A 17,672-nucleotide genomic window follows, 5' to 3' on the forward strand; every position below is an offset into this window, starting at 1 on the left:
ATATAGCTTTTAATAAAACACTACTGAACTTTTGAAATCAATTTGCATCATCGCCCTTAAAAATATATTTATATATTTATTTATTTTTAAACAATTGTCTTTTTACGTAATTTTATATATTTCAAAAGTTTCCAACTATTTTTGTTAAACACTCGTATATCAAATAAAATCTTCAGCTTCCAACTACGCGCTGCACGCCACCAGTTACCTGCCCGTTACTTTTACCAAACACGTCCTACGTCATGTCTCGTTGTGTCAAAAAAGAAACACCACCTAAATAAAAATAAAAAAATAAAAATAAAAAAAACAAGGAGCTGATCCGTACACAACAATTTTTCTCCATACACAACAATTGATGCTTTAATGTTGTGTATGGCAAAACACTGTTGTGTACAAATCACTAACATGCATTCAAACAAACATCCAAAAAAAAAAAAAGACATACACAATCCAACAAACGTTTCACAAAACAGGAAATTTGTACCATAAACAAAACAATCAGAAATAAACATCACCGATTTTGTTAACATGAAAGAAAAAAGAAAAGAAAGAAAAAACATCATATTTGCTCATACAACACGGGTCAATCAAGAGGGCAAGAGCCGAAGAACAACAGATCGAAACTTATACAACAAAGATTTTTGCTCAATCGGTTTACCAATGACCTGTTCTATTGTGATTTTGTGACCTTTTTTTAAAAGCAAATAATTTTAACATTATATTTGCAAATAAAAACTTATTCAGCTCTTCCTCTCGGGTCCCACTTTAGTCCGATAAAAGCGTTGATATTAGCAGATCTTGTAGAAAAACGGCTTGTCCAGCAGCTCGTTTCATTCTCTTTTCCCGTTCTTCAGAACTTAATGAAGAATCAAAACTGTGAAACACAAATACATAAATGTCAAAAATAGTATCATATAAAATATATCTCGTTCTATCACAATAATCATGTACAAAATATTGTAGTAAACTATAATATATTTTTCTTGATAGTTATTTATAACTTTTAGTTCACAACTAATTAAACAATATTTTTTAGTTTATATTATAGAGTAAATTAATACTAAAGTTATATATTTTTTGAAATGTCTTGATTCTTGAAAACCGAATTGTAAAAAACCGATGCAACCGAATTATAATTTGGTTGGATCGGATCGGATTTGAATTTAGTTTGTGGACTATTTGGATCTACGTTTTGAAAACCGAAATTAATTTGGATTCACTTGATCGGATCGGATTAAACCGATTCATCCAAATGAACACTCCTACACCTTTTTACCAATTTTTGCAAAAAAATTTCAACATTTTACTAACTTATGCAACAATGTTTCTTTTTTTTTTTTTTTTTTTTTTTTTTTTTTTGAAATCTTTAATAACAAACACACTACCTTGATTTCCATATATGTTGTGGAGTTTGACACTTCATGGGACTTTCTTCCACATTTGACGCGATCGATTTGGATATCTCTTCAGCTTCAGACGCCGGAAAGTTTAGAACCAAAGAAGAAAGAAACGGATCAGAAGCCGCCACACTTGCCGCCGATGAGGTGGTGATATTTGAACGGAAACCGCCGCCACCACCGCCGCCGCTTCCGAGAAGCACTTGCAGATGAGCCTCCCGTAGGTCCCGCCCCAAAAGGGAAAGTGCTTGACTGTTTGGAACCGCCACTCTGCGTAATCTACGGCGTCGCTGCAAGTATTCTTGTAGTTAAAGAAATCTTTGAATTTATAATTAAATAATAAATTTGATTAAAGTTTACGTCAAATAATGATCGGTTAATCTCATAAAGAACCTTATATTTTGTGTTTTTTCTGGATTAAACCTTAAATTTATTTTTTTAGGAAAATCTTAAAGTCTTAAAAAATAAATTTTGAACAGAAAAGTCCTGATTATTTAACATTTTGCCCAAATTAACGATTTTTTTTTAACAGGAAATGACAGATTATGCGATTTTCCCAAAATAATGGGACTTTTCTGCATAAAACCCTTATTTTTTGCCTGAATATATATATATATATATATATATATATATATATATATATATATATATATATATATATTCATTTTTTCCGATCTGGCCCTTCTAGTTATTTTTTCCAAAAAAAATTGTAAAATGTGAGCGCTTTTTCGAGAAAAACTAAAAATGTTGAGGGTTTATTTGGAAGCATTTAGAAGGTTGAGGGGTTTTTTAGGAAATAAATACAAAGTTGAGGGCTTTTTCGGAAAAACTGAAAAAGTACAAGGTCTTTTTCAGAAAAGAAAAAAGTTGAGGTTTAATCCGGAAAAAAACACAAAATATAAAGTCCATTATGAGATTAACCCAATAATAATTATTTATGTTCAGGAACTAAAAAAACTGTACTTCCAATTTTTTTTCTACTTAAGTTGTGCTTTAAGAACCCAATTATAAAATTATACTTTTAGTTTTTTTTTTTCTTCTAGAGACATTGTCCTTTGAAAAATCTACCCAATTATAACAGTCAAATATGTTTCTAATTTAAACGTGTCTGACATTGCTATAATTGGATAGATTTTTCAAAGTACAAAACTGTAACAAGAAGAAATAAAAGTAGGATGTTGTAATAAACAAATATATGAAAGTAATCAATTTAAAAGCACATCAAAACACCAATTTTCTATGGCAAAATCTAAAAAGGATATTTTGAGCAAGTGTCCATGTTGCAGAGTGATATGGCTTAACATATCTCTTGTCACTTTAGCAGAGCAAACTGGACAAATCTGCAAAAGAGAAAATTGACACTGTAAGATTCATGTAACTATAAATTACAACAAATTCCATCTTGATTTTTGCATTTCTTCGTAAAATTACCTTTTTGCTCATTGTCCTTGTTACAGATTATTTATGGTGTTTAATTTTTCACCATGTAATTAAATGTCTAAACTACCCCTCAATAACAACAAAGTAAAGGAACCCTAGCTGAAACCAATAATTTGTAATTGATGACAAAGGGCAAAGAAGTAATTTTAGTTTTCAAATTTACTAAATTTATCAGAAATCGATCATGTGAGGATAATAAAGCAATGGACTTGAGACCAAATAAATCATTCTATACTTCAATAGTTATTCACTTCTGTTTCTTTTAACTTAATGGAATTTAATAGGAAAATAACTTAATCCAGTAAGCTATTTTTTTTTTGACTTAATACAGAAAGAACAAATTAATAATAGGGTTTTGTCCAATAAAATTCCTAACTTTTTGCAAGTTGCTCTCAATTTTTTTTTTTTCCCTTTCAATCAAGATGTTAGGTTGTACTATTTTGCATAAACAAAGAAAAAAATAGATATTGCTATGAAGATAAAGTAATTCCACGAACAGCTACTTAACATCAAATGGAAACAAAACATATGATTAATTACCTTTAATTTATGACCAAACATCAATTATGTTTCCGCTTTTAGATAACACAGTTACACAAATACCAAAATGACCAAAAATGGAAAGTTTTTTCACAAAAAATCTCCCCTTTCCCATAAATGGAAACTTGGATCATGACTAAAACCAAAATTCATAGCTATTTTAATATAATTTGACTATTTATACATATATGTGTGTGTATAAGAGATAGAGAGAGGATTACAGTGGCTCTAGATTCAAAAGAGTGTTCATCTTCGAGATGGGAACACAAGGACCCGATGTCAAAATCCTCATAACAATAAGGGCATGGAAAATCGGGTCGGATTTCTTCTTCGACCTCGAAATCATCAACGTTCAACCGATCTGAGAAATAAACAAGAAATTAGAGTGGAATGATGAATTAAAAACAACCCAGATCATGAGAACACCAATAATCTTCACAGAAATCTCAAATTGAATGATGATTTTGTTAAACTATAAGAATCCCTAATCGTTTGAGGGAAAAAATCACATTTTAATTATAAAAAAATGGAAACATAATAAACGAAAACAAACCGAACCCAGATGGGAGCTCTGGTGGTGGTGGTGATGGTGGTGTTGCATCGTGAATTGCCGCTTCGCGGCGGCGAGACGAGCGGTCCAAAAATCGGAATCCATAAGGGTAGAGAGGAGAGGAACGTTGAAGTTTGCAGTAAATTTTATAATGGAAAACAGCAAATTGATTCCATCATGGTTGAAAGAGATTTTGTTTTGTAAATGAAATAAAATAAACAATTAATTGAATAAATTCATTTTTTTTCGTAATAAATGCTTGGATTTGATTTAAGTTATAAAATGGTAATTTGTTGTTTTGGCCTTTGGGAAGGAGGAGAAAGAGGGTTGTTATGTGGTCATGGTAGGGATTTGTTGTTTGTCAAGATTTCTTGGCTTACTCCACATGAATTTGTCCTGGTGGTGGTTATTGAATTTTACCTTTTGGGAAGATCCATTTGTTACGAAATTGCTTTAAAAGAAAACAAACACATAATATTATATAATATTCTCTTTGTCTCAAAAATTATTGTACTTAGACAAAAATGATTTTATTGTAGTTTAACTAATAATAAATTGTATTTTTTTTTGGTAAAAATGATATTTATTTTATAAATGGATAATTATTTTGGAACAAATAAAAAACAAAACATAAATTATTAAGACAGAATTGCAAAAATAGTCATTGTGGTTGGCAAAATTATGCGACTTTGGTCCAAAACGATATATTGGTGCACCACTAGTCTAAAATTGGATATTTCTATTGATTTTGGTCCCTCACACTAACTTCTGTCCATATGTTCCATTACCTATAATATAGACGAGGGTATTTTAGTCTTTCCACCTCAATGTCATCGATTACCGCCATATTGAAGGATATACACAATTAATGACCCTTCACTCTCTACCCAGTAAACCCGTTTTTTTGATCAAAAACCCTAATCGTTCCTTGAAATCCTGCATTTGATCATCATCTCCAATCGTAAGTTCGAATACATGAGTATGCTCTAAATGTGGGAAATCAGGCCAAGAAATCAGTGTTTTGATGCAATTCGGATTTACGGTAACGTACTCTGTTTCATACATATTTCTTTGGAACAAAAAAATCTTTTACAATCTGTATAAAGTAATGTTTTTTTTGGTTTGGTTCATGATTTTTACAGAAGGATATCCCACGATGTTCACTATTGAGCTCCATCATGGAGGGAGGTTCACAAAATTCCCAGGGATAAGCTACATTGAAGGAAAATTAGACCACGTTGACCTGGTAGACATGTATGAATTCTCTGTGCATGAGTTGGATGAGGTGATGCTAAAGCTTGGTTATGAGGTACCACCAGTCATTTACTACCACTATCAACTGTCAAATGGAGATTTGGAGTTTGGTCTTAGAGCTGTAGGGAATGATGTTGATGTACTTAGTCTTGCACAGTACATTGAACATCATAAGATCATCAAGGTATACACTTAACATAATGAAACTAAGTTACTTACATACTTTATGTCTCCAAGAGTTAAACCTAGGGTCATAGTTGAGGAAATAGCAGATGACGTGCCCTTACCAAAATCAAATTCAGTACTGGTTGATTTGCATCCAGTAAACCAAAACATGAATTGTGTTTGGTAAGGTATGAGACACCAGAATACAATAAGAATAGGAGATTGAGGTTAGTTGAAGGGAGTCAATCATGTAGTAAGAATTTTTGTGTTTCAACTTGGAACACACTGCAACTGTTGGTGATCAAGATGCACATGTTGAAATTGGTAATGAAGGTGCAATTATTGGTGATCAAGGTATAAAAATTCATGATCAAGGTGCACCTATTGGTGATCAAGATACAAAAGTTCATGATGAAGGTGCAAGTCTTAGTGATCAAGAATTAAATACAGAAGTGTTTGATACCTTTGATACCCAAGCATTTCAATTTGAAGACTTTGATCCTTTCTTTGATCAATATAATGTTAATGAACATAATGATCAGAGTATGGGAGTTGATGCAAGACTTGGTGAAGTTCAATTTGAAAGTGAGGGAGTTTGTGAAGGGCTTGGTGAAGGGTGTAGTAAAGGGGGTAGTGAAGGGAGTGAGGAAGATAGTGACTTTCTTGAAGATGAAGAAAATTATGTAAGTGATATTGAGGTGGACATGAGTGATTTCTATATGAATGTTGATCTAGATGTTGATTATGTTGACAGAGGAAAGGGTGTTGAAACTGAAAATGAAGATGTTGATATTGAAGATATTAAAGATGTTGAAGTAATTGATAATGATGAATGGGACTCCTTAGGTGAAGATACTGATGATGAGAGGAGGAAAGCAATATTAAAACAGATGGTGAAGGAGAAGAAGTGCTCTTTTGGTGAAGTCCATGCAGTTACTTTTCAAGTGGGTCAAAAGTATAAAAATAAAAAGGAAATTAAGGACAAAGTCAACAAACTTGCCACTCAGACTAGATGGAATCTTGGGTTCAAGAAAAACGACAAAACAAGGCTTAGGGTTGTGTGTAAAGGTAATGTACCTAATGTAAATGCAAGTGGGGGTAGGTAAGGGTAATAAAGTGAATTGCTCTTGGTCAATGCAGACTTCAAGGTCAAAAGATAGTGATTATTGGTATGTGAAAACTTTATTGAACAAACATACTTGTGTTCAAACTAGAAAACTTAGGGCTTGCACTACGAAGTATATATCCACAGAAATCTTGGACATGGTCGAGTCTAACCCTACTGTACCCCTTCAAAGCATTCAAGACCAAGTTCAGAAAAGGCTTCAAGTTGGTGTGTCCATACACAAAGTACAGAGGGCAAAAGCAACAGCTACAAAGCAAGTGACCGGTGACTACACAAAGCAATATGAGGTGTTAAGAGATTATCTTATAGAACTACAAGCAACTAATGTGGATACAACTGTGAAGCTTGAGGTTGTTAATAGGCCTAACAGTGCTAGAGAAACAAGGTAGTTTAAAAGTAGACCTGGCAATTGCAGACACGAATACACGAATCTGTGAGAGACACGACACGACACGAATACATGACATGAATAAATCTATAAAATTGAGATAAAACTTATTTCTCATCGTGTAATCGTATCGTGTCAAATTTGTGGCTGACACGTTTTCATGACACAAATACACGAATTGCCAAGTCTATTTAAAAGGGTGTATATTTGCTTAGGGGCATTAAAGAAAGGGTTTAAAGCAGGTTGAAGAGATATTCTCGGACTAGATGGTGCTTTTATGAAAGGACCATTTCCAGGCCAAGTACTCACTGCAGTTGGATTGGATTCAAACAATGGCATATACCTACTTGCATATGCCATTGTTGAGACTGAAAATATGAGTAGCTGGAAATGGTTTCTAGAATGCTTAGGAGATGACTTAGAGTTATACTCAAATTCTAACTTTACTTTCATGAGTGATAGACAAAAGGTACTATTTTCTTCTTTTTGTATAACTAATAGTTCATTTGTATATGAATGTTGGAATGATTATGTAGGATAATCTTTTATAGGGACTCTTACCTGCTATTGCACAACTGTACCCACAAGCTGAGCATTTTTTTCTGTCTAAGGCATATTTATGAGAACACAAGAAAAAAATGGAAAACAAAAGAGTATAAAGATCACTTATGGCAGTGTGCAACAACAACTACAGTACCAGGATTTGAACACTACATGAATGAACTTAACAAGTTTGATAAGGATACTTTTGAGTGGTTGAAGAAAACCCCCCCTCACCATTGGGCCAGAAGCCACTTTTCAGGTTCTATTCCATACCTTAAGTGAAGCTTTACTGGTGCTAATTGTATTTGACTTATTTGATATAATGTTCTTGTTTAATACAGGCAGAGCAGGATCAGATATATTGCTCAACAATTTGTGTGAGGTTTTCAACAGTAAGCTTATTCATGGTAGGAATAAGCCCATCATAAGTTGTCTTGAGTACATCAGGCAGTACCTTATGAAGAGGATCTGCAATGTGAAGAAAGTGATGTCTAAAGCTCCAGGTCCACTCACTCCAACAACATCAAGGTTACTTGAGAGAAATAGGGAAGCTTCAGTTCAATATAGGGCTAGATGGAATGGGACTGCAAAGTATGAAGTTTATGGTCCTTGGCATGACCAGCATGTGGTTGACATGACCAACATGTGGTTGACATGAAAAATATGTCATGTACATGCAGAAGGTGGGAGTTGAATGGGATTCCATGCAGGCATGCCATAGCTACAATACATGAAATGGATGATAGTGGAGATTAAGTTGGGGAGCTTTACACTTATGTCAACAAAGTGTATTGGATTCAAACTTGGAATGAGGCTTACTCTTACACTGTGGAACCAATAAAGGGTAGAGACATGTGGCCAAAAAGTACCTGTCGATTTCAATTAACACCACCACCACATCACATTCAACCTGGAAGACCAAAGACCAAGAGAAAGAGGAGTGCAGATGAAAAATATGATAGTCAGATGCATAAACATGGTGGAAGTGAACCTAAAAAACTCACCAGAAAGTTTGTTAGTGTCAAGTGTGGGAAATGCAATAATAGGGGTCATAACTCCAGGACTTGCAAGGGTGAAGGAGGGAATGCAGGAAGCAAGCAGTCAAGGAGGAAATGCATGAAGAAGTCAAGGAGGGAATAGAGGTGGCAGTCAATGTAGAAATTAGTGTATTTTGTTTAAAACTTATCTTTTGGTTTAGCACCACTTTTGTGCATTTGGATGTAATGGTTTAAAAGTAGTTTGTTGTCATGGTTTTATTTTGGTCTTTTAGCCCTTTTGGTCAAAAAACTATTGTCAACCTTTTGTGATTGTTAAAGAATGATGTTTATGGTTTATAATTGATGGGTTTGAGCCATAAGAACTTTCCTATGTGCACATGCAAACCCTAATTGCTTGGATCTAGTTTTCTCTAATTGAACATGCGTATCCAAGGCTTTCATTCATAGATCTAGTGTAAACAAACAATTCATAACATATGAAAAACAGATCTAGAAGAATACCTTGAGTTGCTTGTTTGATACTTCTTCTTTCTTGGAACTTAGAGTCTCAATTGTCACTCCTCTAATGGCTTACAAACACCAACTAGCAAGAAGATGATTTGAGAGAGAGGAAGGAGGGTGAGAAATCGGCCCTAGGGTTTCTTGCCTTGCATGAGTGCCGATTTCCCTCACCCTAGGGTCTATTTATACTATGGGATACTAGGGTTTCACCTTTAACCCTAATTGAATAACTTAGGCCCTAAGCAATCCAAGATCCTCCTAGATATTAGGCTTGGATGATTTTAAGGTTCCCAAACCCTAAATTTCATCCACCCAATTATCTATAAGGATACATAGCCCAAAACAAAACTATCACACATTTGACAGTTATGCCCCTTAATTCAATTAACCTCTTTAAGTCACCAAATTAATTCTTAATTAATATATGACTTATATTAATCAAATAATATTATTAATCTTTTAATATATTATTCTCATAATATATTAATAATATTTCTTCTCTCTTAACAAATCATCCTGTCAAGTTGCTATGGTGGAGGCAACCCAAAAGGACCATGCTCAACCGGGTTAAGTACTTACCAAATATAGTTACAGCCTTAGACAAAACACAAACCGATTAGCAATCGTAGCTCTCAAAGACGCTGTCAACTCTGATCTTATCAATCTCCTGTCCTTTAGATAAGGGATCGTACAGTCCTCTGTTTAGATATTATGCAGACAATCTTATGGAACTTATTGTCCAGCATTTGGTTTCTCGATCTCAGATTCATTCGACATAGAACTTAATTGAACACATCAATTCAGTCCTGACCGGGCCCGGCACATAAGTCAAATGAAATCATCGAGCGGTCGTGATATCGCTTTTATTCTATTAGGATAAAAGTAACAGATAAACATCGACTTATATGCATTTATTATTTACTAATCAATTATACACAACAATGCGTTTTATGACATCAATTTACTGATGCGGTTTCGCATTGTCAATGCACAATTAATTAATAAACAATAAACCATATATCTTGGTTTTAAGACCATATGATATTATCGTCTTGCGATCACTTGTGTCATATTCCAAAAGGTGATTCCAGCAAGCGCAGGTTTATTCCAATGCTCAAAACTTGTTCATAAGCACTCATGAACGTTGTAACAAACCTTTGCTATGTCTAATACTCTTTTAGACAATCTACACACCAATTCATGACAATCTTCATTCATACCTACTTCCAACATATGAACGACTGTGGACCATTCGAATAATTCGATTATTCTTAATAACTTAATTATTTAGGAAGTCAAAACATGCAAAGTGAAACAATAGTTAAACAATTAACATAAGAAATTAACTTTACTTATAAATAATACTCTTTTATTTAATCATCAAATGTCAATTACATTTATCTATTACATGTTTCAAAACTATCTAATCTAAACTAATATCGTCTTTCAGCCCAATGCTCCTAGCGTGCTGCAAATGCTTAACCCTACTCAGTCCCTTCGTAAGCGAGATTGATGGGTTATCCTCTGAAGATACCCTCTTCACTACGAGGTGTCATTCTTCTACTCGATGTCTAATAAAATGATATTTTCTGTCGATATGTCGAGATCTACCATGATCCCTTGGTTCCTTGGTCAAGGCAACCGCTCCTTCATTATCACAGAAAATTTCCATAGGCTCTTTTATAGCAGGCACAACTCCAAGGTTACCAATGAAGTTCTTCAACCACATCGCCTCCTTTGACGCTTCGCTTGCTGCAATGTATTCTGATTCACATGTTGAATCAGCTACGGACTCTTGTTTGGAACTTTTCCAAGTCACTGCTCCTCCATTAAGGGTAAAGACCCAGCCTGACTGCGAACGGTAATTGTCCCTGTCGGTCTGGAAGCTGGCGTCACTATACCCTCGCACCTTTAAGTCATCACTCCCTCCGAGGACTAAGAACCATTCCTTGGTTCTCCGAAGGTACTTAAGTATATTCTTGACTGCAATCCAATGAGCTCTGCCAGGGTTCCCTTGATATCTACTGACCATGCTCAAAGCAAAGGCCACATCAGGGCGAGTACAAGTCATAGCGTACATGATGGAGCCAATTGCGGAAGCGTATGGTACTCGGCTCATATTAGCTATCTCGGCTTCGGTACTCGGACTTTGAGTCTTACTCAACTTGGCATTACTTTGTATCGGTAGTTCTCCCTTCTTCGAGTTTTCCATACTAAAACGTTTTAGTAATTTATCTAAGTAAGTATTCTAACTAAGTCCTATTAGTCTCTTACTTCTTTCTCTCACTATCCTTATTCCCAAAATGTAGGAAGCCTCTCCGAGGTCCTTCATAGCGAAGCACTTCCCGAGCCAGGATTTAACCTCCTGCAAGGTCGGGACGTCATTTCCTATGAGCAGTATGTCATCAACATACAAAACAAGGAAGCTAACTATACTCCCACTGGCCTTGACATATACACATGATTCATCTTCACTTCGTACAAATCCAAAATCTTTTACTTTTTCATTGAAGCAAAGATTCCATCTGCGAGATGCTTGCTTAGGTCCATAAATGGACTTTTCAAGCTTGCACACTCTATTGGGATGATTCGGATCGACAAAACCCTCTGGCTGAGCCATGTAAACATCCTCAGCCAACTTCCCATTCAGGAAAGCGGTCTTGACATCCATCTGCCATATCTCATAATCATGAAATGCAGCAATGACTAGAATCACCCTAATAGATTTTATCTTAGTGACTGGTGAGAAGGTCTCATCATAGTCAACTCCAGGAGTTTGAGTAAAGCTCTTCGCCACTAGTTGTGCCTTATACGTGTGCACATTCCCATCCATGTCGGTCTTCTTCTTGAAGATCCATTTGCACCCAACCATCTTACGCCCGGGCACATTGTCAACCAAATTCCAAACTTGGTTGTCATACATGGACTGAATCTCGTTGTCCATTGCCTCTTTCCATTTAGCAGACTCCGGGCCTGCCATGGCTTTCTTATAGCTGTTAGGTTCATCTAAATTTACTAGTGTACTGTCACTAATATACGTGTCCCCTTCGGTAGTAATATGAAAGCCATACAACTGTGGTTGAACTCTAACTCTTTCAGAACGTCTAAGAGGTAAGGATTGGTAAATCAGTTCAACTGGAGTTTCCTCCTCGGGTTGAGCACCAGCGTTAGAGGTTCCTTCATCGCTCGACTCTTGAATCTCTTCAAGATCGATTTGACTCCCACTGTCTCCTTGGCTTATGAGTTCTCGCTCTCGGAAAACCCCTTTCCTCGCAACGAAGACAACATTGTCACTCGGTCTATAGAAGAGATATCCAAAGGATTTCTGCGGGTAGCCAATGAAAATACATCGCTCACCACGAGGTTCGAGCTTGTCATGAGTCTCTTGTCTTACGAAAACTTCACAACCCAAACCTTGATGTGTGCTAATGAGGGAGCTTTCCCTGTCCACATCTCGTGAGGTGTTTTGGCAACCTTCTTTGTAGGGACTCGGTTAAGGATATGGGCGGCAGTCTCTAAGGCATACCCCAAGCATGAATCATCATAGAACGAACCATGTCTAACAGGGTTCGATTACGCCTTTCTGCCACACCATTCAACTGTGGTGTCCTAGGTGGCGTCAATTGCGAAACTATTCCGCATTCCTTGAGATAGTCGTGGAATTCAAGACTTAGGTACTCTCCTCCTCGATCGGATCGAAGCATCTTGATTTTCCTGCCCAATTGATTCTCCACTTCATGTTTGAATTCTTTGAACTTTTCAAACATTTCTGACTTGTGCTTGATCAAGTAGATATACCCATATCTACTATAATCATCGGTGAAAGTCACATAGAAGCGGTTCCCATCCTTTGTGGTAGATCTAAAGGGCCCACACACATCGGTATGTATGAGATCCAAAAAACCCTCACCCCTCTCACAAGTGCCAGTGAAGGGTGACTTGGTCATCTTTCCAAGTAAACAAGATTCACACGTGTCATCTTCCCTAAGGTCGAATGACTCCAACACTCCATCCTTTTAGAGTTGGGCTATGTGCTTCTTGTTGAGATGTCCAAGACGATAATGCCACAAGGATGCTCTATCCATACTATTGGAAGAATCTATACACAACACATCATTTCCTAGGTTATCTACAACCATAACAGTTTCATAAATTCCATTACAAGGCATTGCTTCAAAATATAAAACACCATTTAGATAAGCATAAATCGAACCATTCTCATTATTAAATGAATATCTAAATCCTTGTTTAAACAAACCATGAAAAGAAATGATGTTTCTTGTCATATCTAGCGAGTAGCAACAATTATTTAAATCTAAATTCAATCCATTACTAAGAACTAAAGAATACACTCCAATCTTGGTAACAGACGACGATCTTCTGTTCCCCATGATTAGATTTATTCTTCCGAGCTCCACATCCCTACTTCTTCCTAGTCCTTGCAAATCAGAACAAATGTGGTAACCATACCCTGTATCAAGAACCCAAGAAATAGCATGGGATGAATCATTAGATTTAATTGTGTATATACCTGCAAACGATGGCTTGATCTTTCCATCCTTGATGGCTTGCAGATATTCCGGGCAAATTCTCTTCTAATGCCCTATTTTGTGGCAATGATGGCACTCTGCCTCTTTTGGGTTAGGGTTGGCCTTAGCAGGATCAACCTTGGTCCCACTAGAAGAGGAACCATCTTGGGACTTTCCCTTGCGGTGGTTCTTTGAAGAAGCCTTCCTCTTCTTGCCCCTTCCCTGCCCAATAGCCAAAACAAGAGCAGCAGACGGATTGGGAGATGGTGCAACAGACTTGTCCTTAAGGTTGCTCTCAGCAGTCCTTAGGAGCCCTTGGAGTTTGCTTAGGGTGACCTCTTCCTTGTTCATATGGTAGGTCATCCTAAACCGGTTGTAGCATGAGGGCAAGGAGTGGAGAACGATGTCAATAGCCAAATCTTCCCCAAAGTTGACATTCAACTTGCGAAGACGATCGGCATACCTTTGCATCTTTTGCAAGTGCACGGTAAGAGATTCTCCACTTCCCATCTTAGCAGTGATCATATACTCTTGCCTCGCGCTTTGGTGGTATCGCTCCATCAAGTCTAGATGCATCTCATAAGGATACATGTCCTCATAGGACTTTTGGAATTCGGAGTTCATGGTGGCTATCACGATGCAATGGACTTTCGTTGCATTACACTCATGTGTTTCAAACACAACCATTTCTTCGGGAGTGGCAGTTTCTGGATTTATCTTTTCGAGCTTCTCATCGAGAACATACTCCTTGTCCTCGTAACGCACGATCGTGCGAATGTATCTTATCCATTCGCTAAAGTTCGATCCATCGAACGTCACCTTTTGACAAAGGCTCATTAGCGTGAATGAGCTAGCAGCAGCGTTGTTTGCATTAGACATCTACAAATAGAAAGGAACAAAGTTGATTAGAATTAAGTCCCTAATTAACACCCAAAATGAAAATTTAGGGCTAGGACCCAACAACATTATTTACATATTAGAAAAGGGATGCCGTGATCCAACATGCAAACAATTTGGAGGTAAGTGAATGACGATTCACTAATTCTTCACCATGAAAAACATAATCTTTAGGTTTTAAATGTATTGAGAATTCCTAGATTTTGAGATTCATTGAACTTTTCAATGGCATGTTTAAATCTCGATATGCCCCTCTAGTTTGTGACTGGGATACTGAGGATTACAAAGCGGGTGTGAATAACCATGCAAATCTACATGATGCCTTCATTGGTACAATCACCTATTCGATGTGCCGGTAAACCACTCACGCTCCACCGAACTATGAAAAACAATGAATCACCCTTTGCCACCTTTTCTTAGAACCAATTAGTGTGCTGGTTAACCACACACGCTCCACTAATATCTAAATAAGGGTGCAAAGTGTAATTTCATGGGATTGCATCAATTCACTTTCCTAAAGTAACTAAGATTGGGAATTTTATAAAATAGTTTAGTTACTTTATATAGATTCATTATACTTGTTAATGAGAAGAGGTTTGCCCTATCCTACCCGTTCGGCTAACGACCCTCCACCAGTCAAGCAACCGGTAGGTGTGAGTGTACACCCATTAAGCGTCATTTAATAGGCAGCAACCTTATACCCACCTTATAGACCGACTTCGTGAATGAGGCTTACTGACGGTAAGACTAGCATATTTTAACTCATACATATATATATATATATATATATATATATATATATATATATATATATATGTGTGTGTGTGTGTGTGTGTATTAAGCTTGTAATCATATAATAGTATAGGGTTGAATTTTAAACTTGTAAAACTCTAGGGTTTGAAATTTAAATTATTCAAATTAAACTTTTAATCACAAAACTTAAATTTCAAAAACTCGAGGACAAGTTTTAAACTTTTCAAAACACAAGGATCAAATAGCAAATAATGTAAATAAACAATTTGATTATCTCAATTTGATCTTATTCAATATTACTTGCAAAACAATTCACCAATTCAATTCAAATAATCAATTATTATCACATAAGGAAATTATTATTTAACTAATTGGTAATTATCTTTTGTTTGGTCAAGAATATACTCATATATATGGTTAAAATCAGATTTTAATGACCCAAAACAGTTAAGGCAAGTTTCCTCAAGTAAAACAACAAGAAATCCCGAAACTCCCTCTTTCTGACGCTCGAACTCGCCGAGTTCCCACTATGGACTCACCAAGTTGGAGCTACTCACCGATTCCACAATGGAACTCGCCGAGTTCATCAGGCAGAAGACCAAAAAAATGAATTTTTCAAGCAACAAGCAAATAACCAATGCATCAATTTAATAGAAATCAATCAAAGCTCTGATACCACTGATGGGTTTGAGCCATAAGAACTTTCCTATGTGCACATGCAAACCTTAATTGCTTGGATCTAGGTTTCTCTAATTGAACATGCATGTATCCAAGACTTTCATTCATAGATCTAGTGTAAACAAACAATTCATAACATATGAAAAACAGATCTAGAAGAATACCTTGAGTTGCTTGTTTGACACTTCTTCTTTCTTGGAACTTAGAGTCTCAATTGTCACTCCTCTAATGGCTTACAAACACCAACTAGCAAGAAGATGATTTGAGAGAGAGGAAGGAGGGTGAGAAATTGGCCCTAGGGTTTCTTGCCTTGCACGAGTGTCGATTTCCCTCACCCTAGGGGTCTATTTATACTATGGGATACTAGGGTTTCACCTTTAACCCTAATTGAATAACTTAGGCCCTAAGCAATCCAAGATCCTCCTAGATATTAGGCTTGAACGATTTTAAGGTTCCCAAACCCTAAATTTCATCCACCCAATTATCTATAAGGATACATAACCCAAAACAAAACTATCACACATTTGACAGTTATGCCCCTTAATTCAATTAACCTCTTTAAGTCACCAAATTAATTCTTAATTAATATATGACTTATATTATTCAAATAATATTATTAATATTTTAATATATTATTCTCATAATATATTAATAATATTTCTTCTCTCTTAACAAATCATCCTGTCAAGTTGCTATGGTGGAGGCAACCCAAAAGGACCATGCTCAACCGGGTTAAGTACTTACCAAATATAGTTACAGCCTTAGACACTAATCCAACAATAACAACTTTGTGATTATTAAAAAATGATGTTTATGGTTTATAACAACTTTGTTGTCATGTTTATGGAACACATTTATGGTTATAACAACTTTGTTCTGAAACACCAAATAAACATTAACATTAGGTGATAACTGCATTACATTGTCATTACAACCATGAAAAGGGTACTCATTTCTGAAGTTGGACCAAAATAACCCTAAGTTGATATTACAATATCAAATAGCAAAAAACTACCACATTCCCCTGTTACAATTTCATAAGACAAACACCCAAAATTACATGCAACTACAGGGGTCCCTAATTAAATGTATATGTGGTGAGAAGTGTTCGTACTTCGTATATATGTTTTAAAGAAGATTGTCATTAACCTATTAAACTAAAGGTGTATTAAATAAAAAATAGTTAAGTAATTTAGTATGAGATAAATGACAATAATAACCGTTGTAACTTGAAAAAAAAGACAAAAACGAGATAACATGGTATTTTTCGATATAAAAGACAATTTTATATAAATATTCTTTTTTAAAATTATAAAAAATTCCCTTTCTCTTAGTTTTAGGGCGTGTTCGACACACACCTTTTGGTAGCTTTTGCCTTCTAGCTTTTAAGAAAAAGCTAGTAAAAAAGAAAAAGTTTCGTTCGGAAACAAGAGCGTTTAGATTTAGCCTAAAACAAAAAGCTCCAAAATCAAAAGCTACATTGAGTAACTTTCAACAAAAAGCTCCAAAATCAAAAGCTACCCCTACCAGCTACCCGCTACCAGCTAGTTTTTGTCGAACACGCCCTTAGTAACGTTATATTGAAATAACACACTAATGATGCATTTGCCAATGTGGATGAGACATGATATTATATCCTCATTCAAGTCAACTTGCATGATGAAAACTCAAAAATATAATACCCTTTGCATTTAGAAAAAACTAGTAAAGAACCCGCGGTTACGTCGCTTTTGGGGGTAATATGGGAAAAATCAGCAAACTTTAAAAGATATGTGCTGAAACTGTAAATCACCACAAATAGGGGAAAAGTCGATGGCCCCTAAATTTAGATGTCAAAAGTGTACAACCAAAAGAAGGAAAACTGATAGAGAAAATTCAAAATGTTGTGGCAATAATGTTAAAGTTGCCAAAGT

The 17,672-nt window shown here is 35.7% G+C and overlaps 1 protein-coding gene across 1 annotated transcript; it reads right to left on the reverse strand.

Annotated features, from left to right (window-relative positions):
* Window positions 1-624: 624 nt before the first annotated feature.
* On the reverse strand, window positions 625-4,139 carry LOC145046047 (protein DEHYDRATION-INDUCED 19-like). The gene is made up of 5 exons (XM_078994337.1): window positions 3,936-4,139; window positions 3,599-3,738; window positions 2,660-2,737; window positions 1,386-1,693; window positions 625-874 (listed from the first exon to the last, which is right to left on the reverse strand). The coding sequence occupies exons 1-5, from the start codon at window positions 4,030-4,032 to the stop codon at window positions 766-768; spliced, it is 732 nt and encodes a 243-aa protein (XP_078850463.1). The 5' UTR covers window positions 4,033-4,139; the 3' UTR covers window positions 625-765.
* Window positions 4,140-17,672: the final 13,533 nt, after the last annotated feature.

The sequence above is a fragment of the Lactuca saligna genome, chromosome 1 (genome assembly GCF_052625555.1).
Source record: "Lactuca saligna cultivar CGN05327 chromosome 1, ASM5262555v1, whole genome shotgun sequence".
NCBI classification, from domain to species: domain Eukaryota; kingdom Viridiplantae; phylum Streptophyta; class Magnoliopsida; order Asterales; family Asteraceae; genus Lactuca; species Lactuca saligna.

What these genes read in the sequence shown, in the direction of transcription:
- LOC145046047 (XM_078994337.1), bottom strand. Translation starts at nt 4,032, where the DNA reads ATGGATTCCGATTTTTGGACCGCTCGTCTCGCCGCCGCGAAGCGGCAA. An exon ending in CCACCAGAGCTCCCATCTGG is followed by an intron (nt 3,739 to 3,935) that starts GTTCGGTTTGTT and finishes TTTATTTCTCAG; the next exon opens with ATCGGTTGAACGTTGATGAT. An exon ending in AACATGGACACTTGCTCAAA is followed by an intron (nt 1,694 to 2,659) that starts ATATCCTTTTTA and finishes CTACAAGAATAC; the next exon opens with TTGCAGCGACGCCGTAGATT.